The sequence below is a fragment of the Manacus candei genome, unplaced genomic scaffold (genome assembly GCF_025592945.1).
Source record: "Manacus candei isolate 608988 ecotype Guabito, Panama unplaced genomic scaffold, ASM2559294v1 h1tg000091l, whole genome shotgun sequence".
NCBI lineage: Eukaryota > Metazoa > Chordata > Aves > Passeriformes > Pipridae > Manacus > Manacus candei.
This window is the reverse complement of record NW_026138139.1, coordinates 300,156-327,417: the sequence shown is the minus strand read 5'-3', so window position 1 is coordinate 327,417 and position 27,262 is coordinate 300,156. Positions and strand designations below refer to the sequence as shown.

Below are 27,262 nucleotides of genomic sequence, written 5' to 3'. Positions count from 1 at the left end.
GGTAGACCCTGCCACGTTCTGACAGACTGACTGGAAATGCCACAAGCAGCACAAAATCTGCCACGACTTCACGAGATGCCAAATGCTAAACACACAAAACAGCCTCTTCTTCTTCCCGGGATCAGGTTTCGGATTTCTTAGTTTTGTTGCACAGATTGCCACTGGAAGTGATTCTGAGGGGTGGCTTCTCTCAGCACTCACAGGGCACCTGCGTCGGTTTGTGCTGAACATTAACATGCGACACGCTGAATAATTCAGAGTTCTTTGAGTGGGCAGAAAGATGAGCACACTGAAAATAACTTGTTTTTCTGGAAGAAGTTTGTCTTTTTGTAAAAAAAAAAAAATTAAAAAAAAATATCAGGCTCGAACGTTTTATTATGAAACACAAAATTTCAGGCAAAACATTTCTGCCAGAAATCACAATTATTTTTTTTTTTTTTTTTACTTTACAAAGTCCACGTGCTGGATCTGCTCTGCTGACAAGTTGCCTTGATAAAGTGCATTTCCCGTGGTCCTCATCCACTCTATCCCTGAGGCAAAAACACTGTTCAACACGAATACCACCATTGCTGTGGCACAAGTCATTTGGTGCAAACTCAGCCCACAAATAGAACAGAGACATAAAACATTCAAGCAACAACTCTTCAAAGTCAAGATTTTCAACTCTACATTTTCCAGCTCGAGATTTTTCAATTTCAATTTAAAAAAAGGATTTTTTTGGCAAGTGGGTGATTGGGTTTTATTTCAAAATGGAACATTGGCTTTAAGGCAAACACCTTTTACAAAGTAACTTATTGAAATGGAACAAATTAATTTATGATCCTAAGATGATTTTGTTAGAAATTTTAAAACGGTCCTCACCAAAACTTCCCTTGATTTTATTACAGAACAGGAACTGAAAAATGTTGTTGATCCATAAGCTCAAGATGCTCAGCTGTACATAAAGTACATTAAAAAGCAGTTGATATTGTAGTAACCATTATTATTATTATTATTATTATTATTATTATTATTGTTATTATGATTAACCAGTTCTTCTGAACTCATAAATGTCTTGCAGTTCCAGTCCTCGATCTTGCTCTAACATAGGATTTTTTTTTCTGATAGGAGTTTTGCTGGTTTCCTTGGAACCCAAAGCACAGACTCTTTCTCTTGTCCAGTCCCATCAAATTCCTTGTCTCTGTAGTTCAGGCTGTCCACTTATGTCACTTATGTCCATTTTATGTCATTTATGTCCATTATTTTTCTGAGATATAATGTGTTACTTCATAAAGGTTGCAATTTTATTTCATTAGAAGAGGCAAAAAAAAGAAAAATAACTTATAACTTAAACCGAGAGAAGTGGTTTTAACCTTTCTCTGTTGCTGAAATGCAAAAAAAGAAAATAACCTGGAGAAGTCCATCCTACACGAGGGTCACGTTCCTGATTTTCTTTGGGTTGATTGGATGATCAGGATGTCTTTGGGGTCGCACCTGAGGGAGAGCAAAAGCAGTTATAGAACTCAAAGAAATCCTAGAAAAGCAGTGCCATGAGGGTTCTCAGGAGGTTACCTGCCAAAGCCTCACCCCCAAATGAAATCTTTCTTCAGCAACCCACTCAGAACCTAAACACAAAGGGAAGGATGAGCAGCAGAACGAAACAAAAGCTTCACATGGCAGTTCTGGGAATTCATTAATTGATCCTGTGCTACCTGAGGACTTCTTGTGGCCTCTGCAGTCTGGATTCTTTAAAGGAAAACATGATTTTGGGTGTGTGTCTTTTGGTTCTCCTAAAGAAAATACCTGTTAAAAGGAAAACCTGAACATAGCTTTTAAAACTGCAGCAATGAGCACACCAGCACTTCATGTGCCTGAAGGATCCTTCCCAACATCTCAGTGTTTATTCAAGGCAGGCTTTTTTTAAAACTTCCCATGACTGGCAGGACTGTGCTTCCACTGACAGCAGCCTGTTCCCAGGCTGACCCCTGTTCAGCAGCTTTGCAAAGCCTGTCCTCGTTTCCAGTCCTAATTACTTCTGTGCTCTTACAAAATATCGTGGCAGAGAGAAAAGAAAAGGAAAAACTCATTCTCAAATGCATCCAAGTGACACACACTTTGGATATTTAAATGTAGTAGTGAGACCTCACATAGATAATTATGAAACAGCTCCCAGGAATGAAAATTTATTCCAGAATTATAAAACATGTATTTTCACATAGTTTCCTAAATGACACACTGCAGCTGAATGGTTTGCTGTGTCCAGCCCCCAGTGTTTTTATCTGCCTCCAAGTAGATGCTGCCTTCTGGCTGCTCTTCCCTGCAATTCCTCACCTGCTCTCAAACCCTTGGAAGTTAACGGGAATTCCACTGGTTTTCCCAGTGAAATCTCTTATCCAGGCAAACGTGGTTCTTTAACTACTGACCAATCTTCTTGTGGCTTTTTTTTTTCTGGAGCATTAGTCCTTTGCAGTCTGTATTGCCTTGGTATTCTTCCAGTATTAAATATCTTCAATAATGCATTTGGTACATATACATTATTGAACAGGCCACAGAGGGGAAATGCTAGATAACAAATGTGGACAACATGTCTCTGGTATTTAATGAGTCCCAGCACCTCAAGGAAAACCGTGGGATAAATATAACTATCCTAGAAACATTTCACAAGACAGCTGCCTTCTGTTTTAAACACAACTCTCTCTCCTCCCTCCCCATCCCTTTTGTTGCTAGAACAGGCTGCTGTTTTCTAAATTTACCCTTCTTTGCTGTTTATTTTTGCAGAGAGGAGAGGTGCTCTGGGAAGTAACAGGATTGCCTGGCTCTGCTCAGGAGACCTTTCCCAAGATCTCTCTGCTGCACTTAATTTCCTGCAGTTCAGCCCGGGCTGGTGCTGAGCAGAGACATCACTCTCTCATTTCCAGAGCACATCAGAACTTCCCTGTGGTCTGTGTTACCCCAGAGATTAACATGTGATGAGATTTGCTCCATTTCTGGCAGAACAGCTCCTTGGCCTTTCCTGATTGTTCAATTATAGGTCTGTTATGACAGGGCTTTCTCGCCAGGACAGAGGTTTGGAGAAGCTCTCTGCTACTGTTCCCCCTCAAGATAACGAATTTACAAATAGAATGGGGAAAAAAAAGTCTGGAAAAAAAGCTGAAGCCAAGTGTTATGTTTGTAGAAAGCAAATATTCCCAGATATTGTGGACTGTGAGTATAAAGGATATTGAACTAGCAGTGAGCTGAGTAACCAGAAAGTTTCAGAGGGGGACCAAGAGCAAATTGTGCCTAAAACTGCCTGAAACAGGTCATTCTTTGGATCCCATGTTTAGTAAATTAGTGGGGTGGGGAAATCTCCCGGAACCTGTTGAACAAAAATACTCTATTGCAGCCAGATTTAGTACAGGAAAAAAAGACAGTGATCAGAAAGTTCACCAAGAAGTGTTGTGGAAAGGGGAAGGAGATTTAGGGAGAGGATTCTGCCCCTCTGCCCCCTCAGGGGAGACCCCCCTGCAGAGCTGCTCCAGCCCTGGGGAACAGCACAGCAAGGACATGGAGTTGTTGGAGAGAGTCCAAAGGAGGCACCAAGAGGATCCGAGGGCTGGAGCAGCTCTGCTGGGAGAAAAGGCTGGGAGAGCTGGGATTGTTCAGCCTGGAGAAGAGAAGCTTTGGGGTGACCTGATTGTGGCCTTGCAGGGCCTGAAGCAGCTACAGGAAAGATGGAGAGAGACTATTTCCAAGGGCCTGGAGTAACAGGACAAGGGGGAATGGCTTCCAACTGACAGAGAGTAGGGTTAGATTGGATATTAGGAAGAAATTGTTCCCTGTGAGGGTGGGGAGGCCCTGGCACAGGTTGCCCAGAGAAGCTGTGGCTTCCCCATCCCTGGAAGTGTCCAAGGCCAGACTGGATGGGGCTCTGAGCAACCTGGACTAGTGCAAAGTGTCCCTGCCCCTGGCAGGGGGTTGGAACAAGATGATCTTTAATCCCTTTGAACCCAAACCATTCTATGATTCTCTGATTTCTATTTCCATGTGATTTTGAATAGCAGAGCCAGAGGACGTTCACCAGCTGGATCTCGGCTGCTCTATGACATCACTGGTGAAAATATAACCCCAATATGCCTCTTTTGCTTTAAAAATCTCATTAGCAACAATGAGCCACACAGCCCCTGCCTTTTCCTGCCACTTCTCCTCCCCATCAGAGGAGGAACCAAGCAGTGACTTTGCTCCCGGGGTGGGGACGGTGCCCGTGACGTTTCACCTCTGCCCTGCTGCATCTTTCATAGTTATTTCCTTTAGAGCAAATGCCCTGGCTTACTTCTATTTCACTCTTACTGGGCTCTGATATCAATTAATGAATAATTTCATGAATTTCAATCAGCCCATGCTGTGTGCTGCCCCATTTTCTGCAGAGCTCTCTCTGAAGCAGCAAAGCCTCACCGAGGCTTGAAGCTCGCTGGATGCAACTTCCCTGAAATGGAGACTGCTGGGCAGTGACCTAAAACTCATTTTCTGGTGCTGTGGAAGATCTCACACAACACATTACAAATCCATAATGTATGGAGGAGGAGTAGGACCACAGAAACTGTTTCATATTTATACTCTGATCTGCTGTAGTTGCTTGAGCCTCTGTTTGGTTTCAATTTTAAAGTTGTTTCTTCTTTAGGTTGATTCCACTAGTCCTGTCAGTCCCAGACTGAGAAAAAAATGGCTTCATAATTCACTATATCCTACAGATTGAAGGGAGAAAAGGCATCTCTAATGGTTCTCTGTGCTGGAGTTTCTAAGGTGTTCCCCTCTATATGGAAGGATGCAGTAACACCAGAATTTCTTTCATATAGTTTTAAATCTCTTTGCACCTGTGTCAGAGACTGAAATAGTTGATGATTTATGCATTCTCAGGCTTTTGACACACCTGCTGGGCGCTTAGTAGGTACACTGTCCTGAAAACAACAACTGAGAAGAGCCGAGCTTGCGGGCTTTTAACTGTTACACTGTACCTCTGATAGCCCATGAAGAGTCGACCTTGCAGGCTTTTGCCTATTGACACCTCTGCTGGGCGATTAGTTACACTGTCCTGAAAACAACAACTGAAAAGACAATGTGCCTCTGGAGGACTAAGTCCAAAAAAGGGAAAAGCAACCCCTCATGCCAGGGAGGCGCCAGAGCATATAAACTTACTGGTGACTTTGGGAATTTGGGAGTTCTTCTCCCCCACCGCCTGCGAATCAAGACCATCACTCTCAAGCATCGCTGGACCCCGTGGGCGGTGACTATGGACATCTGTCTACTCTCAGCTTTTCTTTCCCTTACTCTCCCTGGCTCTTATCCTGCCTTTCTCTCCCCTATGCATTTTTCTCCTCCCCAGAAAGGTTATGACAGCACCCAAAAGTGTTAGTTTACCTATTGATTATGACAGCACCCAAAAATGTTAACCTATCTGTTGATATGAAACTATTAAAATAAATCTTATTAACTTACCTGTTGATACAAAACTGTTGAAATAAATCTTATATATTTTCATACACCGATTATTTAGTGTCGCTTCGCTTTAATCCACCCCCAAGGAATTTTTGATAAAACCTGGGTTACCCCCCCCCCCTCTCTTTTCCTGGGGCGGGTCGTAACAACCTGGCACCTAGTTAACCATGGATATTTGACAGTCACGTGCTTCAAAGCCTGCCTGTTGATTTATCATCTGCCCTGGATGCCTTTTGATAGGGATTTCTATATAGGGATAATTATACTGGGAAAAGCTTTGCACAGTTTGTTGGTTTGGCTGGGGAAACAGATGCCCAAACCTTTTCATCTCTTCCAGCTCTTGAGCCAGACTAAAAGAGAACCAACAACACGAGGATGAATCAGAAGGTAAACTGAGTGTGCATCAGCTGGTTTCAGGGCTGAATGCTTCTGTGATGTTTGGAATACTGCTCTCCAGTCAATGAAAGCAGGATTTCTGCTGTCACAAGCACGTTTCAGTCACTTCTGCAACCCACGTGACACTGGTAATATGAATGATGAACACACATCTGGCATGATGGAACACGACTCTGATCCTGACATTCATTTGACAGATGGCAGCTCCTCAGACACTGTGGAAGTGAGTGATAAACTGAAATCTTGGTATTAGCCATTGAAAAAAATCCAAGTTTAACTGCATTAGGACAAATTGCCGAAATTAATGTGGTAGGAGTATTTCCAAATGTTCCAAAAGCATCTCGTGCTTGGCTGACTGCAAGAACAAAAAATCAGGGAGGCACAGCCTTCTGCTCTCAAGGTTATTTTCCCCCCTGCCCTCAGTTTTTAATTTTCATTCTGAATTCACTTCGTTTCCGGAAAAACACCCACCCAAAAGTTCTGGATACCCTTGAAATAGTTTGGATACACTATTACTTCAAACAGAAAACCAGTTACATCCTGCCAGCTTTTGGTACACTCAGCACATTTCCCTGTCCATCAGCAGACAAACAGCCCGGAAATTCCTTCTTGTTTCTTCATGGTTTAATCCCACCCACAAAACTTCACTCCTTCCCTTCTTCCACAGACACTTGGAAAAATTACACTGCAAACTGCACCTGCCATTTCTGTACCTGTCTCATCAATATTTATTACTCTCTTAATCAAGATCTGCTAACCAGTGGATACCACGACCTGACACATACTCTGTAGTACATTGCATCAGTAGAGGTAAAATTATTTGCTTTCATTGGTTTATATTTCTGTTTATTGACCTTTTAATTCAATTTTGATAGCTTAATTTTTCTTTTCAAACCATCCTCAGAGTCGGAGCAGTTCTACACGGTGCAATAAATGGAGCTACAATTCATCATTCGCTTCCTTCCCAGTATAAAACCACAACCACAACTAAATAATATTTCCAGTTTATAGAGTGTCATTTGGAGTAGTTAAGAAGAAAAATGGATCCTTCTCCATTAACAGAGCCATGATTCACCCTGGATGGGAGAGGGGGAGTGTGGCTGTGGTGGCAAGTGGAAGCCTCTGTAGTCAGGGTTACACCAGGGATGGATCTGGCCCACTGTAAATGAGCACTCACTGCCTCTTACAGAATGGTCTCCTGATTTATCACAGAGACATTTATGGCAGATTAAATGGACTAATTATGAAGCTTTTCTAGGAGATTGTTCAATCCTGATAGTTGCTGAGTCCCTTCAGCTCCTTTTGTGGGAACTTGAAACGCGGAGCTCCTCGGAGGTGGCACTCAGGACCTGGCAGAACTGGCCCTTGCTCGGGCTCAGCTGTCTGTGGGACTGCCCCAAAATCTGCTAAAGCCAAGGCAGGGGATCCCCCCCATTGCACTTGGGTTTTGGAAGGGGCACTGTGCAATGGGAATGAGGAACAGCCCCTTGGATGGGATCTTTGGCCTGTAACTCCACTCCAGAGCTGGGAGCAAGGATCACTCAGCCTGGAGAAGAGAAGGCTTAGGGATCAACCTACTGTGGCTTTTCAGTACATGAAGGGAGCCTACAAGCAAGAAGGGGAGAGATTACAAAGAACATGTAATGACAGGACAAGGGGGAACAGTTTTGAACTGAAAAAGAGTAGCTTAAATTGGATATTAGGAATAAAATCTTCCCTGTGAGAGTGGGGAGGCTCTGGCACAGGTTGCCCAGAGAAGTTGTTAATCCCCATTCCTGGAAGTGTCCAAGGCCAGGTTGGATGGGGCTCTGAGCACTCTGTTCTAGTGGAAGGTGTCCCTGCTCATGGCAGGGGGTTGGAACTGGATGATCTTTGTGGTCCCTTCCAACCCAAACCATTCTATGATCACTGGCAGTAACTACATTTGCAATCAAAGAGGAGCCTGCAACTCTATTCTAAATTTGACCTTTTCTCAGCTAATGTAATCAGAGTGGGGACCTTCCAGCATCCCTGACTGATGCTCCTTGGCCTCCTCTTCCAGTGCCTGGCTCATTTTTTCCCTCAGCTCAATAATTTGCTTCGTTAGTCATCATTTTTTTAACATCTCCCACACCTTTTATTTTCCTCCCTTCTTTGCTGAGGTATCACTTTTCCCTGGGATGATTTGCCAAATCTCTTGTTCATGTTGGGAATTCATCAGTGCAATTACTGGGCAACATTTATCTTCTCTGTGGACGTTTTGCATTAGCTTCTGATTCAAAGGGTTTGAATGGCCAATAGCTGACCTAAGTGATTTTCTGTTGCCACCCTTTACAATGACACACACCAGTTCTTTCAGGCTTTGTGCCTGGCTGGGTCCATGGAAAAGGACTTCTGAGGAAACAAAATCCATTATCTGAAGCCTCCTTTAATCTCCCAAATGCTTTAAAATTGTAAATTTTTTTTACACATGGAACAGAAGAGATCAAACTGGAATCAAATACCCTCACAGGGGCAGGAATAGGTAAAACTTTAGGTGTTCAGTCTGTGTGACTCTTTCCATCAGTAGATGGACTCCCTGCTCCTCAGGGAGGACTTGGACCCTCCCTCCTTCTTCTTGACCTCCATAGAATCACTGCAAGGACATTTGCTCATTTTTCTTGATTATGCAGGGAAAGAGAAGCAATTTATTGGAGTCCACCCCTTCATGATCTCCTTCACTATGAAAAAAATTCTGAGGGTAACACCTCTCCCCTCTGTTTTATAACCCCTATTACTCATTAAAAACACCTGAAGAATAAGGTCGAACAATTTTTGGGAATGTTTCCAGTGTTCAGGCAGGGAAAGCCAACTGAGAAACACAAATTCCTGGGCTTAGAAGATGCAGTGGCAGGAAGGCAGGTGGTTTCTGGAGAGATTGTTTGATTCAGCACTGACAGCAAAGAGCTAAATGAGTTACCACCTGATTTTTTCCTGCTTGACAAGAAATATAATAAAAGAGCACTTCAGTGTTTACTAGGCAATATATTGCCATCAGTGGTGATTGAACTTTATTAGAATACACCCAGTAGTACTTTTTTTTTTGTCAGAAAACCTCTACTGTGCAGTTAACAGGGAAGGCAGTGAATGTCAAAACCCCCTACTTTTTGTATGGGAAATGTTTTGCCATATTTGCACTTAATGTCATAAATTTAAATCGTGGACTGCAGAGCCACAATTTAAGACAAATCTTCATCAGTTTTATCAGCTTCTGAATATAGAAGATGGGGCCACCACAATATACTGGGAAGACCTGTTCAAACAAATAATTTGTTTTCAGCAAGACATTTTTAGATTCTAAATATTCCCTTGACATATGGGAAATGGTTATAAACGATTTTCACCTCTAGATTATCTCTGGGTGTTTCTCAAAAACGTGTGGGCAGTTATTGATGCAGGGAGAAGACACTGTAACAGAGTTGTTATATTGTCCAGGGACAATAGAAATATAATCCTGTTCATAAGCCTTTCAAACACTGTCTGAAACTGCTGCTCAGGGTTATAGATCCCCACCAAACCCTCAGCTGTTCTGCACATGCTTTTCAGCTTTGCTTCAATAGTATTTTGTTTGACACGTAGTTAATGTCAAACATCATAACTCCCAGGCACAAATGCATCAGTATCAGTGCTATTATTTTTACTGTTATTATTTTGATCACTGTTTTAATCTTTGACTGAGCACTTCCTAAATTCCATCGTGTGCCAGAAGAGCCAGACACGCTCTGCTATGATTTATATGCAATGTCATCCCACGGCAGATTCCTGCACTGTGCATGTTGAAGCAGCTCTTCAAAAATAAATGAGTTCTCACTGTGTTGAGGAGTGAACTTGGTACCACATCACTGCTCCTTTCCCCAGAGGATGTTGGCACAAACCATCATAGAGGTGCTAAAAGTATTTTAAAAACGTGTGGCATAAATTAGGATCCACATTAATGTTGTGCCAGAAGACAGCCCAGCACCATCCTGCAGAACAGAGGCCTCTGAGAGTGGAACAATGAAAGGAATAAACCCTGAGCTCAACTTTTGACATGTTAGTCATGTGGAAAAGGGGAAAAGCTCTAGGGTGGGTGTTAACTGGGCGCTTTCCCTCCCAGAACTTGCTGCTGAGATACCAAAAGTCTCCAAGATCAGCGTAAAGTTCCCAGTCAAATTGGAAAATACAGTCAAGAAATGCTCATTTATTCATTATATCACACTGGATTTTGCTTGTAAAGGAACCTCAAACCTTGCCTTCAGCAGTACCCCCATGTTATATCCTGCACCTCCTCCAGTCTGGCAGCTGGGGAGAACAACAAAAACACTGCAGACCTCTTTGATTAAGACACTTATATAACAATTTTCTATATATTATATATAGAATTATATATATATATAAATAATAATATATAGTAATTATTATATATAATATAATAATATATAATAATTCTGTCCAGAATTACTACCTGCCAAGAGCAAAGGAAACCTTTATAATTTCCATTGTTATATAATAATAATGATTGTTATATAATAATTATAATTGTTAAAGGTCACATTATAATTGTTGAAGGTATAATATACACAGAGGTGAATTCTCAAAAGCCAAGCTGGAGTTATTCTGCCTGGAAAGGCTGAAAGAATTAATTGATTTGTTAATGGTAACAAGTAGGTTTGTGGAGAAAGAAGGGGAGACCTTTTAATCCCAGGAATGACAATCAGACCACTGGCTTTACTCACGGGGAGTCTGTCCCAGCAGGAAGGCCTGGCTGGCATTTGGAGCAGGAAAGACATGAACAGCAATGGGAAGGAAAGAGCTGACACTGCCTGAACTCCTGTCAGAGCTCCAGGAGAGTCTGGGGGATGGTTTTAGACACCTGGTTTAGTTTTAGGCAGTCCTGGGAGGAGCAGGGAGTTCAACTCAGTGACACTTACGGGCCCCTTCCAACTTGAGATTTTTTACGAGGGGAAGTTTGTGGCTTCCTAAACTTTAGGCAGGGAGGTGGGGAGGAAGATGTAGCTGAGGAGAACAGATGTGGCAAAAGCTTTATTAGACACTCCTTTCAAAATCTCCTCCTCAGAGGAGGCTGTTTCTCCCTCACTTTCCTTCATTCCCCCCTACCCGTTCCCTGCCCCCCAAATCAATCTAAATCTGAGGCCAACTCAGGTCACTTCTCCCTATAAATCATTCAGGAATGCAGAAGGGACATTCCACTTACCAATTGTTTCCCTCCACCCAAAATCTGTGTATGCTTATAGCACAATACATACAGTGAGGAAAAGAAAAAAGCTCAAGACATTCAAGGTATCAGCATTGCAATTACCTTTGGCACAGAGCTGATGTATAAACTGTCCTCAGGGCCAGTGAACTTGGAAGATGTTGAGGGAAGAGAGGCAATTCCTGTAAGAATATCCAAGATTACTGTAATTCAGGAGGGGAGCCCATGCAGGAGCAGGTTTTCTGGCAGGAAATGTGACTCTCCACAAGGCTGCCATGCTGGAACATTCCATTCCTTTACCATGGAAAAGACCCGCACTGGAGCAGCTCTTGAAGAACCCACACTGTGGAATTTTGGGAAGGATTGTGCCCTGTGGGAAGAACCCACACTGGAGCAGGGGGAGGGACAGAAATGATGTGTTATGGACCGACCACAGCCCCAGTTCCTTGTCCCCTCATCCCCCTGCCGTGCCTGTGGAGAGGAGTTAGATGAGCTAGGAGGGAAGCTGAGACTTGGAAGCAGTGGGGAACTGAGGAGGTGTTATTGGTTTTGTTTTCTTTCTCACCATCCTACTGTTATTAATTTGCAATAAATTAATTTAATCCTCCAAAAATGGAGTCTTCTTTGCCTGTGACAGCAATTAGTGAGGGATCTCCCCTCCTCATCTTCACCCACGAGCTTTTCTATCTTATTTTCTTCCCCTGTCCTGTTGAGAAGAGGGAGTGATAAAGCAACTTGGTGGCCAGCCAAGGTCAATCCACCACACTAATAAATATGAAAGAAGCCCATACAAGGCCTCAGTAGAATCAATTTGTCCGGGTTCACTTAGTTTTTCCTTTTATTCTTTGTAACCACATTTTACAACGCCACATGCTCTGGAAATCTTTTCACTGCACTTATTTCTTCACCAGGTATTTGTCTGAGAGAAAAGGATGTGTGCCTGGCTTACAAACTCTGCACAATAATTTTATGTCATTAAGTGTTTGATTAAATGTTTTGATAATAATGTGGTTATAAATGCAAGTGGTGGGTAACGATTTGGTGGAGATTTACATTTGCTTTTGAAGAGTCTTTGTGCTTAAGGACAAGAATTTATAATGCCTTAGTCATTTCTCAGTAAAATAATAGTTCACTAGCTGCCTTTTTTCTTTCCTTCTCTTCTTTTTTTTATTTTTGTTGTTGTTGTTGGTAGTGGTGGATTTTCCTTTGTTTTCACAGACCAACTGCAAAATGTTGCCCAAATTAATGGTTCTATGGAAATCCAGTCCTCCCACATCTGGCCCCAGAAGATATTTGGAAGAACAAAGGCGTTTAAAATACCAAACCCAGGACTAAATGTAAATTCCACTGCAAAAAACTTTATGTTTTCTCAATAATTTTGAAGGACCTTACTCTAGAATGTCCAGTGTTCTGAAGAGGCTCAGGGCAAAGACAGATCCCTCACTGAGTATTGTGAAATATGTGTGAAGTCTCATAATGTAATTCCTTGATATGTTGTCCAAAAGGCCCACATTGAGAAGCACTTTGACAACATGTGATTCACCAGCTTAGACTCACCTGGGCTCTGTTCTGTGTTCCACAGTTCCTCTGGAAGGTATCCTGGGTTTTCACTACCATTCCTTTGCCTGTTTTCCAAATCTCCATCTTTTTTCTTCTCGGCTGAAACTTTTCTAGAAACAAAAAAGGTGTGTAATTAGAAAATCACTATGATAGGAGAACCCTTGGGTAGCAGAGTACAGAGGAAAAAGTCTTTTGCTTCCCAAAAAATAGGGCCAAAACATGTCTGGGACTTCCAAGCCACGAGTACAAATCTCGTCCCATGTAAGTATTGCCCATGGAATTCTGTTTGGAAAGTTCCCATGAGCTGCAAATACCCCAGAAAGCAGGAAAATAACTGAGCAACCTTCAGAGAGTGAAGACTCTGCACCAGTTCATAGGTTTTGTAGGCAATGAATTTTGATCTCTAATTGTGAATTGCAGGATATTCAGTGGCCCAGTAATGGTCACTCAGGACAGCTCATTATTTCGGTGACCTGAGCCTGTCCCCAGCTGCAAAAACAAAGTGTGTTATCTCACACCCCCACAGTGAGCTCCCAAGTGATTCATCTCTACACTCCAAAGTTAATCTTTCACTTTGAAATTTACTTTACAAGTGAAAGGAACTCCCTTGGTTAAATTTACACATCTCTGAATGCACAGAGCTGCACAGTGAGACAATAGTGCTTTTTTACCCCAAACTCTTACTCTAGAAGAAACGCTCCTACTGATCTGTTCCTGCCATGGACCCCTCTCCTGGATAGTCCCAGGTCCACCTTTGCCAAGGTTTCAGGTGTGCCAAGCACAGATCCACCATGAAAACCCAGGAATTTTTAGGGGGAAGGGGTGACATGCTGTTAGTTTGTGGAAAATGCCACATGAACTCGTCCAAAGGAAGGGGGAGCCAGGGGGGGAATCAGCCTTTTCTCCCAAGGAACAAGGGACAGGACAAGAGGAAACGGCCTCAAGCCGTGCCAGGGGAGGGTCAGGTTGGATATCAGGAGGAATTTCTTCCAGGAAAGGGTTGTTAAACATTGGAAAGGGCTGCCCAGGGAGGTTTGGAGTCCCCATCCCTGGAGGTGTCCAAGGAAGGCTTGGCCGTGGCACTCAGTGCTCTGGGCTGGGGGACAAGGTGGGCATCGGGCACAGAGGGGACTCCATGATCTTGGAGCTCTTCTCCAACCTAAAGGATCCTGTGATTCTACTTTTTATGTTTAGCGGGAATGGCTTTACTGGCCCACAGATTTTCAGATGGGTGTTACTGATGCACACAAACCTGATGAACCAGCCACTGACTATTCTAGGGGATAAACATGTCAGATACCACCAAGAAACCTGTCCTGGTTGCTGGAAGACAAAAGCAATTGTTCAGGGCTACCACCTCCACATGTTACATGACACTGTACTGTGTATTTTATCTGATCCTTAGTTCCCAACAAACTCAGTGTCGTAGCCAAATAAAAAAGGAGCTACCAAAAAAAAAAGAAAAAAGAAAAAAAAAAGTGTGGGAGGTATGAGAAGATATCCAGGCAAGTTAAAAATAAATGTGGGAAATAAAGCAATATATGTTTGGTCTCACCACTTCTTTGCTACTATAATGGAGCTTCCCAAATCTGGACAATCATCATTCCTTTTTACTGCAGGTAAAAAAACCCAACCACTGGACCTACAAAATCTGTAAGTGATTGTTAATAATCCTTATTTCAGTGTCAATGTTTACACACATTGTAAAACTTTGTAGAGCTTTTAATTCAGAGTCTCCAAGCCTGAGCTGAGCCTCAGAAAGCCCGAATTCATCCCAGTTTTCTCAACTTCCAAAGTGCAAGCTGCACTTGGCAAAATGATCAAGTCAGCCCCACAAATTAAGAAATCCCATGGAAGTTTGCATGGCATAATAAGCACCATTTCCTTGGGAGAAAACAGTGGGTGTCTCATTTCCTTGTTTTGTTCCGTATCAATAAAGTGCTCTATAAATGGAAATCTGTCAACAGACCTTCACAAAATTTCCCCCCCAAGAGGCTGTTAATGAAACTGGATATTACTGATGTGCCAGGCAACGGGAGGTGAGGCTTTGGAAACTCATGAAGGGACAGGGAGTTAAAAGCCCCCACAAGTGTAGGCAGGGTATGAATTTACAGCACTGCCTGGATATAAATAATAATAAAAATAACATAAATAACCCCACTGCCACTGCTGTCACAGCCACACTGCGCCAATAAAAAGGATCTTAATGCTGATAGCCATCAGCTATTGATGGCTAAAATTGTCCTGCTCAGTGCAATAATGCACCAGCAGCTTTGTACCCAAGCATGTCTGGCAACCACTTGGTGACAGGTTGATGCTTTTCATTGGGGAATATTTATTAATTTTTTATAGAATCATAGAATGGTTTGGGTCGGAAGGGACCTTAAAGATTATCCAGTTCCACCCTCTGCCATAGGCAGGGACACCTTCCACTACCCCAGGTTGCTCCAACCCCCTTCCAACCTGGCCTTGGCTGAGGGATGAGGGGTCCACAACCTCTCAGCATAACCCGTGCCAGGGTCTCACCGCGCTCACAGCAAAGAATTATCTCCTAATATCTAATCTAAACCTACCCTCTAAACCCCTCTTTCGCCAGTCTATCCACCCTCAAAAGAGCCGGGCAGACGGTGCGATCTCCCTGCCCATCCATCCCAAGGAGCTCCTCCTCTCCCGTCCCCGGGCTGGCAGTGACATCCTGTGGCGGCGGCGGCAATCGCCGGCCGGGCTGTGCTGGCCAGCCCGGGGCACCCGGCGACCCTCCCCTGCCTTCCCGGGGGCACAGCTGGCTCTTAGGAATTCGTTTCCCCCATCAGCTTTAGCGGGAGTGCCTCCTCAGCTTGTCCCTGCGCTCGCCGAGTCAGGGATGCGGCGCCGGCGGGATTTTGGTGGGTTTTTTTCACTCGGGATTCGCAACCCGCTGCTGGTTTTTCGCCCCTAAAGCTGGTCCCCTTTCCTCTGGGATGCTGGGTGGCAGGGCATGGAAACTCCCACATCCCTCTTGCCACCCTGAAAGAGTCCAGTTAACAGGAAAAGTCCCCCCCCCCCCTTCATCTGACTCACCTGATTTCACTTTGATATGTAGATGCTGAGAAAGAAGAAAAAAAAAAGGAATGTTTTTAAAATGCAAGAAGTTAAAATATAAACTATAAGTTCTCTTAGAGCATTCCCTGTGTTCCAGCTACCACAGGAGCATCTCTCCCCTCCTGCTTACAAAATTTACAGCCCCGTAGAGCAGCTTACACAGAAACTGGAATCAGGCACACAGCACTGAAGATATTCTTCAGCAAAGAACCTCAGCACAGGGACTGAAAGTCTTTGAAAGTTAATGTGCTCCCAAAAAACGTGGCCCTCTTGTAGTTAATGTGAAGGGCTGACACTGATTGCTGTGGAGTCAATTTATGAGAGGAACAGGAAAGTGAAATTAAGGAGCATCTAAGGCCAATTTAAGGAGAATTTAAGGAGCATTTTAACCAGGCCAAGGTTAAGAGCAGGATCTCTCCGCTCTCCCTTCTGCTTACAGGACTTTGCACAGCACCAGAGCTGACACAACTTGGGGGTTTATATCTGGTCAAAGATACTTTTTAATATAGAGACCAACTGTGAAGTTCCACTCACCTCTCCTCTTCAGGCAGCAGCGAACAACCACCACAACAATAGTGGTCAGAAGAACAATACCAAGGAATGAAAGCACAACTGCAAGTACAATGACCCAGGAGCTTCTGTTGTCCTCTCTGTAATAATTTTCTGTTAAATTAAATGGAGAAACATTGTCTTATCAGAGCCTCAAAACACCCTTTGCAGAATATTTACCTTTTCTCTGAGGTGCTTGTTGATTATTAACAAGGAGCCCGTGTTTTCCAAGTGACAGACAAATGACAGATTTGTGGGTGCTGCCCAAGAATTTAAAATATTTCCAAATTCAAATTCTTTAGTGCAGTTGTAACTTTTCCCACCAAAATAGGTATTTTGGGTTGTAATTTATTTGAGTAAATTTTGATATGCTGAAACTGCTCTGAAAGGATCCACTTCTCCCCACAGACCACAGCAAGAGTTTTAGGTGACTACTACAGTTGGTGATTTCTAGTCTGGAGATATGATTTTCTAATCAATTCTGCCTTGGGGTTTCTCTCAATGATTTCAACAAGTGTTTGATTTCAAGACATGCTTGGTAGGGCATCTGTCACCCACTTAAAGAGCAGCAAAGAGCAAAACCTGAAGAGGTTTTTTTCTCTACCAGCATTAACCCAATTAACTTGTTCCTTTATCTTTGCTGGAATCTCCAGGGTTAAATGAGGTGATTTAAGGATAACTCAGTGTCTTGCTGGAATCTGTTGCTGTGACCAACCAGGGCTCCTGCATGTTTTAATAATACCTTGGAAAAATAGAATCAGAGAATCACAGGATGGTTTGGGTTGGAAGGGAACTTGAAAAGATCAAGTTCCAACCCCCTGCCATGGGCAGGGACACCTCTCACTGTCCCAGGTTGCTCAGAGCCCCATCCAGCCTGGCCTTGGACACTCCCATATTTCTCAGATATACTGATGAAGGAGGAAGATATGACAGTTCTGACTGTCACATCATCCTGCCCTTTGGTTTGACCACATATTCCAGAAGCACCTCTATCTGATTCATTTACCCTTTGGAAAGCAGCCCCAAAATAACTTTGACAGATCTTCCAATTCAAATTCCTGGTGTGAGGCACATCCAAACCTGGCACAGCCCATTCCATTGCATGTGTTTATGGATGTGTTTTCCTCATTAGAGGTCCCAGTTAATGATTCCATGGCCACCCTTAGCTGACAGCCTCTGGAAAAGGCACCACAGCAAGGAAGGTGACTGGGAGCTGCACAGAGTCAGGGCAATTCCATGTGGGAACAAGGTTTACCTAAGGCAGGGAATAAGCTAAATCCTTTCTATCTACTTATTTGCCTGGGGGTGTGTTTGGGGTCTGGAGGTTTCAGACTTCAAAAATACAGAACCAGAGGAGTCTGCATTCTCCAAAGCTCAGGTCATTATCATTAAGCAATTTGTTCCAGTCTTCTCTAATCCTAATGCTCAATCAGCAGGTTTTGGATTTCTTCTGTTCGAAAAAACAAGCACTCAGGAACCCTGAAACCAGTAGTAAATCCTGTAGGCTGCCATCAGTTGTGATTAAAAATGGTGATAAACTTGTTAATGATATTTTTATCTAGAAGTACTGAAACAAATACCTGCATTGTGTTATGTTTTGCTCCATCAAGCATGCCATGAGGATATCAAGATGATTAAAATGCTAAAGACAGCCATTTATCTTTAGAGAAAGGTACTTCTTGGTGTGAAGAGAGGAGCTAAACACACCTGCACTGCCCACACCTCCAGGTCTGCCAGCTCAAGGTTTTTCACTCCCTGGCATGTTCAGGTTTTGTGCCAGAGGATTTACAGAGCTGAAGGTAAGACAGGGTACAACACAAACGCTCCCAGCACTCCAGCATTTTAGTGTTTCCTCAGTTTGGGAGCATCCAGAGAGAAACTGGAGCTGAGACCAAGCAGGTGGGGATGGGAGCTGCCAGCTCAGCACAGAAGCAGGGGTGCAAGGGAGGGGCACTGAGGGATCAAACCCCTTTGAGCCCATCAGTAAATCCACACGAGGTTACATGGGGTGTTTAGTGTGGACAAAGCCACTGCCTCATTCCATAGGACCCATCCAGACCTCTGGCTCCTCCCAGAGCTGTCCAAATTTTTAGTTGGACAAAGTATCTGCAGAAAAGGGGATTTTCCCTCTCGCATGTGACCAAGGAGAAACAAGAGACTGGAAAAACCCACACGTGGCTTCCTGGACACTTTGGAGCTTCCTGGATAGCTTAAAAATCAAAGGAATTCCAGGCTCATGGAAGATTCTCCATCCTCACCTTCTGCAGGTTAAAGGCCACCTGAATTCAACACTGAGGCCAAGGAGAGCTTGGGCCCAGCTAAGGGACTGCCCTGGATCCCTTTTCCCAGTAACAGCTCTGTGAATGCATCACCTGGGATCACTCTGTAGGAGTTCTCAAATTTGGGGCTCAGCCAAACACCCCTGTGAGCAAAGTAACTCTGGAGGAGGTGTGACTGACATAAAAATGCATCACCTTGTAGGGCAAGACTGACCTAGAGGTGCAGGAAGGTGGGACATTCCCGTCCCAGGAGCTGTCTGGCTGTAGAGAGCTCAGATTTTTGGTATTTCTTGTATTGCTTGGGAGGAACATGGAGGAATTCAATTCCTCAGGCTTTTAAGGGAAGGGGGAAATTGTTATTACAGTAGTTTTTGGAAGGATTTCTTAGATGTCTGAAGTTTTCCCAGCAACAGGCAGCTTAGGCTGAGCCTGTATATGAAAAGCTCTGAGATTTTAAGTGTGATATATATACACATTATATATATTTCTCTGTCAGAAATGCCACGCTTATATTTCATTCTAATCATTTAAAGGCTTCATATTCTCCTACCCTCACAAATTTTGAGTGGCTGCTGCAGCACAGTGATATTTCCAAAGAGAAATGAATGATGGTCCTACGGAGTCACTAATAATACACTAATAGAGCTCCGTGACATCTGTTTTTCTGCTCTTCTGATTTACAGTGAGTAGCTATGGAAACTGAGGGTGGATCCCTCACTACTTCACAAATCAGTAGGCAGGGGAATTTATTAATTTCCTCAGGATGGCCCTGTTTTGCTCAGTCAGTAATTAAGATCAGTGCGACTACAAAAATCCATATTAAGAATGGTAAAATGACCTTTTCCGACTGCATTTCCGAGCAAGTTCTCCTGAAAAAAGGTAATGCTGATAATGACTCACACTGAAAATGAAAGGCACAGTTACTCAATCTCCTCAGGTGTTTATGTGTCAAAATGTCTCCACCAGACCCCTCGTGGATCCACTCTAAGGATGTCTCTGCATGTGCCACGTTCACCCACTGCAGAAGAAGCAGCAGTTCACCAAGAGAAGCTGTCAGCATGATTGTAACCTCAGCAAAAATCTTTAGAGTTATCAAAGGTCTTGCTAACAGTTCTTGAGAGATTTGCATGACATCCAGCCTTAAACCTCCTTCAGTAAAAGCCAATATAAAGCAACTTAATGCACTGTCCAAAAAATTCCACATGTGTTGCTGCAGGACATTTTTTACCTTTCTCTAACATTTGGAAGAGGGCATGCCAGGAAGAGGAAAGCAGGTCTAATGGCTCTTTGATCTAAGTAGTCTTTGGGATAATGTCCATGGATATTCCCCATCCCTGGAAGTGTTCAAGGCCAGGTTGGATGGGGCTCTGAGCAACCTGGGATAGTGGAAGGTGTCCCTGCCCATGTCAGGGGGTTGGAATAAGAAAATCCATGGACACTGCTCCCATGTTTTCCATTTGCACCTGAAGTGCAAGTACTGAATTATCTTATTTAAGATCTAAATTCATTAGATGTTTTCTTGGTCAAGGAACAAAGTCTGGTTTTCCAGTGAATCCATAGGAATCAGTGGCAGAGGTACAGCTTTGTTTGCCTTGCTCAGTCCTGCACTGGGCTTTGTGGTTCATTAGACTTGTACCAGTGCATTTAACCCTACCCATATATCAGATTTTGACTACTGGGTCTTAATTCTGTCACCTCTGCACATCCCCTTTGCAAATAAAAGATCTTTTCAAAATGAAGCAAAGCAGAACAAAACACCCAGCTCTGAGTACAGGCAGTGCAGCACAGGCAAAGTACAACAAACACTCGCTTACCTGCAGTGGAGTTGTCAAAAATAAGGGTTACAGTTGCATTCTGAGGTTCAGGGAGTGCTTCTATGTCAGCTAAACAAGTCAGAACCTCAGTGGCTGTTGGAGTCACAGTCAGGATGCTCAGGACATTGTGGAGGCCATCAGATCCTTGACTTTGCTGGTTAACATAACTTGACTTATCAATGAGAGAGTCATTTGTCATCCAGGCAATGTCTGGAGCTGGAGCCCATCCTAAGGCTTCACAAACAATTTCAACTGTTGTGTTCTCTTTTACTGTCAAGGTGCTATTTTTGATGAATAAAGATCCATTAACTGTGGGAGGGAAAAGATGTTTTGTTCCTTCAGAATGTTTTGCTGCATTGCTTTCCTGCTGGTAGCTTCAAATCTTATCTTGCTACCCAGAAATAGCTATGCCTTGAGATATGAAGTGAAAAACGATCATTATTACCACAGATATACCATATTCATGGTAGAAACATGCAGATATTGCAACTGCATGGACATATTGTTTATTATACCTAAAGAACAAGCCTCAGCTTTCAGTACCTTTCCAATAAAAAGCAGGAAATTGCACTTTTTAGCCATCCTGACTTAACTTCCAGCTGACAGACAACATAATGAAATAACAGTGTTTCTCTCTTAAGTTTTAAATATGCTCAGGTCGTATCAGGAAAGGTTTATGGGTGGGTAATGAGATGTTATCACCACACCAAGCACCTCTTTGACAAACAGGTGGTTAAATCCTGCTTTCCTGGCTTATTCTGATAAAGAATAAGAGATGTAACAGGAAAACACAGGGGCAGTTATCACCCTTGTTACTGGTGGTCTGAATGTGACTCTCAAACCTGCTTTGGCAGTAAAATTAAGACGAGGGGGACAGGAGGCAAAGGGTGGGACATGAGAACATGGACTCCTTCCCAGGGATAGTTTGAGCAATTCCTCAGAGGATTCCCTGGAGTGCAGTGTAACAAAATACCTCTCTGTTGGTGGCCATACACACCTTGGACAGAGAGAAAGGCAAAGTTGTTCTCGCTGGGTTGCTGGATGCTGCACTCGATTTTCCCGGCGTCGCTCAGCTGGGTGTTGTGGATGATGAGCTCCGAGGTAAACTCATCACCACTGGTGTAATTTTGGGAGGTGAAGCGGTCTGTGGTTTCCACGGATCCCTGGGAGCTGAGGACAGTGAGGACAGGATTGCCATTGGACAGCCAGATGAGGATTTTCCATCCTGCAGACACGGTGCAGTTAAACCTGGCCTGGGAGCCAGCAAGGACTGTGGCATTAGCAGGGCCTTTTGTGATAGAGTAACAACAGCCAAGACCTGAAAGGGATTAAAAACCAGCCTGTAAACACACGTAAAACACCACCAAAGGTGGTTAGATAGTTTAAAAAAATCTTAACCAGCTCAGAGATGGAGATGTGCAATCTAATCTTTCAGCTCCAGTTTAGATTAAGTGGGTTTTTTTAAAGATGTATTTAATCTTTTGTCTCTCCTTCTCCCTCTCCAAAATCACCTTTCTCTGTTCAGTAACTCACTGACCACCATTTTATGGAAAGAAGAGGTTGCACTTTTGAATAGGCAGATAAATGAGTTCTCTAGACTTTAAATAATGAAAGGGGTATGTAAGTGGTCCCCTTGCCATATATTGGATTGTCACTGATTTTTTGGGGTTCCACCTATATCCTTCTGTGCTCTTTCCTCTATTCCTCATGCAGGTATCACATGCATACTTACCCACCTTCTCAGCCTTCCTGTTGACCAGAGTTGCTGTAACTCACCAGTTTTAATTCCCTAAAAGGCAGTATGAGTTTTGGCCACCGCTTTTCAGAGCTGAAGGCTCCTTTCTAACGAAGGCATTTTGTTTTCCTTTCCTCCTCAGTGGGCCCAGGGCTTCCCACTGCCCTCAGAGGAGTGGAGGTGCAGCTGTTTCCCAGGCAGATGGAGGATTCCCTGGGTGGGGGAAGGCAGGAGCACCTGCTCCTGCTGAGCAGAAAGTGAGGGAAGGACGAAGGATGAAGGCTGACACCTTCTTTGTCAAAGCAGCAGCTGGGACTTCAGTCCCTGAAGTCCAACTTTGAGTCTCTCCAAGGATGGACCTTTCACAAGCTCCCTGCAGTCCTGCCAGGGAGCTCTATCTTTTCATCACTTCCTGGGAAACATTCCTGCTGAGGACACACCAGGGCTGCCAGTGGTGCCCTAATGATTCCATCTGTACTCAGCATAACAAAAGCAATTAGATATTATTGTCCATAGCAGTCTAATTAGAACCTCGTGCCTGCAAATTTGGCCTGAGAATAACTGCTCGATTATTTTCCAGGAGAAAGGAAGTCTGGGATGGTCATTCCTCCCCTTCCTAAGAGCATTCAGGACAATGAAGTGATTTTTAAAGGTTTTGCTCACCCCAGGTTTTGCACGCTTTGGGTAGTTTATTCAGTAATGGATTAACTATAAATTATTGGAAAAAAAAACATTTTTCATTCAGTAAATTAGTAGGGGGAGAACATGATGTATTGTTTCACACAACAGAGATGTTTGATAGTTGTATAAATGGAACCAGAGCCCAGTCTCAGGTATGACATTGCAACCAGCACCCTGGGCATGGGATCTGTAATCTCATTGCTCCAGTGGCCAGATAATTTTATAATTCCCAGCCCACATTTAACCCAGTCAAAGTACATCTCTATCTAACCAGTGTGTAACTAATCAGATTTGTGCCCAGAATTGTTCTTTAATATAAATAGCTCCTCTCTTTCCTCCCACCCACTGCATGTATTTACAGACCTCTTTTGTTTTGCAGGGTTGTACAAACCCAGCTCTCCCTGGTTCTTTGTATGGTTGACTCTGAGTTCTCTCATGTTTACAAAAACCAACGTTTTTTCACCTTCCTGGCTTATGTCACCTCTGCCTTGCACCTCAGTCTCCAAAGGATTTCTGTGGGTGAGCGACAAAACATTAAATGAAAAGCAAACTTTACCTAAACTGATAGTTGATAAAGGCAGATAAGATACAGTAAAACATATTTCTGACCAACTTAAATGGTTCATTTTTTTCCAGCAGCATTTATTCAAAGTTTCCTTCAGACTTGTAAAGCTGAACTGAAATATCTTAAGACATGAGACAGCTTGAAGGTGAACTCAGCAATCAAACCTATGAAAACATTGCTTTGCAAACAGCCAACCCAACAAGGTGCCTAAAAACCATTTCCTCTCTTTTCTGTTTGTCACTTCCTGAATTTTAGGAATTGGCCACATGCCAGTGGATGGAACCATTTACAGAGCTCTGGGTTTCCTAATGAACATGCACTGATGAAGTTCACTCCATTTGCCATGTAATGTGTCCCTCTTCCCTGATATTCAACATCCAGTTGCCATGATTTATCATCACTCACATTACCAGGGTCGAGACACTCTCCTAAGCCTCAAACAAGTCTTTGAATTCACTATTTTTCCTTGACTCACGTTGTAGCCAGACTTCCCAACACTGCTCCTTGCACCTCTATAATGTCTGTAACATATTGGTGTGTTGAGTTTGTTCATTTTTTAGATTTTGTTTGAGGCCTCCCTGCTTGGAAGACTTCAGCTACCATGATGATAGACATAGACATGAACAAACCTCCTTTGAGGGAACACCAAAATGCATTTGGCTGCTCCTGAAACAGGAGCTGCAGCACTTACCCACCCTGCTCCTCTTAATGCAAACTGATCCCTGTGCATTTGGAATTCATTTCCATGCCTGTGCAACCACTTTGCTTTTTTAAAGGAGCCATGATTTGCTATGGTTCTGAATAAATGATGTGACTTTCAGGACAATGTTTCCTGTTAATTAATCATTTGCCATGAGATCATGTCTGTGAGTTCCATTATAGCCTCGAAATTTATCCCTAAACAGGAACAATCAGTGACCATTGGCTCTAAAAATACATGGTTAATATTGCTTTTGTTTTCTTCAGACATTCAGGACAGCATGGGCAGGTAGGTAGGAGTTATTCCTGCATATATATATATATGTAATATAATTATTTTTTATCAGTCCATAGATGTTGTAGGATCTACATCTTCTTCCTCCAGCCACGTCTGTTGGAGCAATACATGGTCTTTCCCTGATTGCTGTCCACCAGGGAACAGGTCCATACCCCACATGGGGATCCTTTGGGAGGCAGAAGGACTGAGGAGCAGGACACAGCTCAGCCTTACCTCCATTTAGATCCCAGTAAAGCCCCAGCATGGCCAATAAAGGAGTTTCATGAGCCTGCTCCACCTGCCCCCTAAACATTTTCTGTGATTTTACCTTTGCCTCTTTATCTTCTTGCTTTTATTGTTTATCCTGCAATAGCACGTGGAGCCCTGAGCCAACAGTGTGTTCCATTGTCCAGCCCACACACAAACACTGATAAAGTACCTTGTGGGAGGTCAGAGAGGACATTCATGACAGAAATGGGGTCTAAACTTGGTTCCCAGTGCCTCCAGCCAGGGCTGTGAGTCCTTTTGCTGGACCTTGCTTCTTGCACCAAGGAGAACATTTTAGTGCTGGTTTCATTTACATCCAGCTTTAAAAACGCCTTGCAGATGGTTGCTTTTAAACAAATTAGGGCCTCAGGCTTGATTTTCACTGCACTTTACAGCAATTACATGTTCAGCTCCTCACAGCTGTTTCAGCATCTGCTTCCCCGCACACAACCAGCGAGACACCCCACCCAGGCAAACACCACCCCTGCAGCAGGGGAATGTCAGGCTGTCTCCATGATTATCCCAGGCTTTTGAAGAACAAAGCTGAGTGAGGACACCTTCTCTGAGGCACAGCACTAATGGTGTGCAGAGCAGTGGTGAGAATCTGCTTTGATGAAGCACTCATGGGCTCCCAGTTGCTCACGGGGGTAAACACCAGCCCCTTTATGAGCTGTTTGTTCCCTCATCTGTCACACAAATTCACTGTCACATCACTGCAGGTTTTGAGGAAACGAAAATGCATCTTGTTCCCTCATTTGCCAAAGAACAGCCCTTGCCCTTCATCAACAGTGTTTTCTCTTCCACGCTTGAAGTGCCTCCAAAGGACCCCTTTCTCATGCTGAAGTTTTCAACAACAAGGGCATTGAGATGTGCCACCTTCTCCTCCTTCCCTCCTCTCCTCTGCCCACTCTGTCTTCCCTCTTTTGTAAGTGACCTATTTGGATGCAGCACAGTGAAGGACAGGATGGGCTTATCCTTTTGCCAGAATGATTCCCTTTTTTTTTTTTCAGCCTCATTATCGTATTTCAAAATAATCTCCCCCTTTATACCCACATTGCCCTTCCACAAACGCTGCCTTTTATCCTTCAGTTTTTGTGTCCAGTTTCTCTCTTCCTCCCTTCCCTCACTGCTATTTCTGTTTGAAAATCTACATTTTTTCCTTCTAGAGAGTTTCAAATTCCTTTTCCTCTTCACTTTTTCTTTAGTCTCTTGCTCCCCCCACGTGCCTCCCCTGCCTCACTGCTGGCCCACTGCTCCAGCAACAGCTCTGTTAAATAAAATAAATAACTAAATAAATAAACAGCTCAGGTTTATTCCAAAACCCAACAGCCCTGCAGCTGAGCTTTTTGAAAACCAAAGTAGGTTAGAGCTTGTCAAAGCCTGCAGAGAAGGACCAGCTTGTTCACTTATGTTAACAAGATTTTTAAATGCTTACAGGATGCTTCTGTCAAGTAATACCAGACTACTGATACTCAGCAACACAGATTTCCACCCACCTGCACCCAAACCTCTCCACAGCCCCCAGGAGTGTCTTCCCCTCTCTTCTCTTACTCACTATTTGACAGCTGTCCTTGTTACAACTTCCCAGTGTCCAAAAATAAGAGATTCAGGGACTTCCTGAGCCAATAATGGAATCTGTACCTATGGGTCTGCACTCTGTGATATTTGTTTCCAGTTTTTTTTCAGCCTATTTATAATTTGGTGTCCTCCATATCCACTGACCACGAGCTTTACTATCTAATTACACACTGTAAGAAAAAGTTCAGTCTTTGGTTCACCTTAAATCTTCTTTCTGATACTTTTCCTGGTTGCCACTAGTTCTTTTTCTTATGAGAAATTGTGAATAACCATTTCGCCATCCACTTCTGCAGAATTAATTATTTTAATACATTGTTACCATTTATTCTTTTTCACAAGGAGAAAAAATATCCCAGTCTAATGAAGGCCTCCTGATCCTCTCCTCTTGGCCCAGAGAAGCTGTGGCTGCCTCATCCCTGGAAGTGTTCAAGGTCAGGTTGGATGGGGCTTGGAGCAACCTGGGCTGGTGGAAGGTGTCCCTGCCCATGGCAGGGGGTGGGACTGGATGATCTTTAAGGTCCCTTCCAACCCAAACCATCCTATTATTCCATGACTCTATACTTTTGACACCTCTGCCTCACTTTATAAATTTCTCAGATCTTATATGTCCTTTTTGAAAAGGAAAAGCTGACAAAATATCCAGTATCCAAGATATAAAGTTTTTGTGAATTTATGTAATGCCAGATTTCTTTTTATCTACCTTTCTGAAGGCACTGAGCAGTGAATTTTGTTTCTCTTTTTCAGCAATTTACTCTCCTTCCAATGTATCCACTCTTTTCCCCCACTAGACATCTCAGTTCAGTGATGCTTTGCATTGAATGCTTTCTGTGCCTTTATTGCTTCCTTGGCATCATGACATTTTCTGGCAAATCTTCCTAGTCCCTTTTTGGATTTGGCTGCCCTATGTAATTCTGCACCACCTGCAAAGTCTGCCACCTCACAGTTCACTCCTCTTCACCAGGTTGTTTAAGAGCTTGTTGAATACCACACATCCCTGTGCAATTCCACTGGGAATAGCACTCTGTTTATAAAACACACTGTTTATTCCTGCATTGTGTTTCCTTTCACCAGTTATTAAGCCAAGGCAATACCTTCCCTCTCATCCCACTGCTCCT

General features: G+C 43.4%; 1 protein-coding gene across 2 annotated transcripts in view; it reads right to left on the bottom strand.

Annotated features, from left to right (window-relative positions):
• Positions 1-349: 349 nt before the first annotated feature.
• Positions 350-27,262, bottom strand: part of IGSF5 (immunoglobulin superfamily member 5) — a 30,314-nt gene continuing 3,401 nt past the window's right edge. Inside the window, exons 3-9 of one of the 2 annotated variants that reach the window (XM_051768006.1) lie at positions 21,343-21,663; positions 20,346-20,654; positions 16,238-16,366; positions 15,683-15,707; positions 12,620-12,732; positions 11,168-11,244; positions 350-1,473 (exon numbers count right to left, since the gene is read on the bottom strand). In XM_051768006.1, the coding sequence (XP_051623966.1) occupies positions 1,405-1,473; positions 11,168-11,244; positions 12,620-12,732; positions 15,683-15,707; positions 16,238-16,366; positions 20,346-20,654; positions 21,343-21,663 (1,043 nt within the window). In that variant the 3' untranslated portion in view covers positions 350-1,404. Of the gene's footprint in view, positions 1,474-11,167; positions 11,245-11,269; positions 11,451-12,619; positions 12,733-15,682; positions 15,708-16,237; positions 16,367-20,345; positions 20,655-21,342; positions 21,664-27,262 lie in introns of those variants that run through there. The other variant, XM_051768007.1, reaches the window with a different exon arrangement.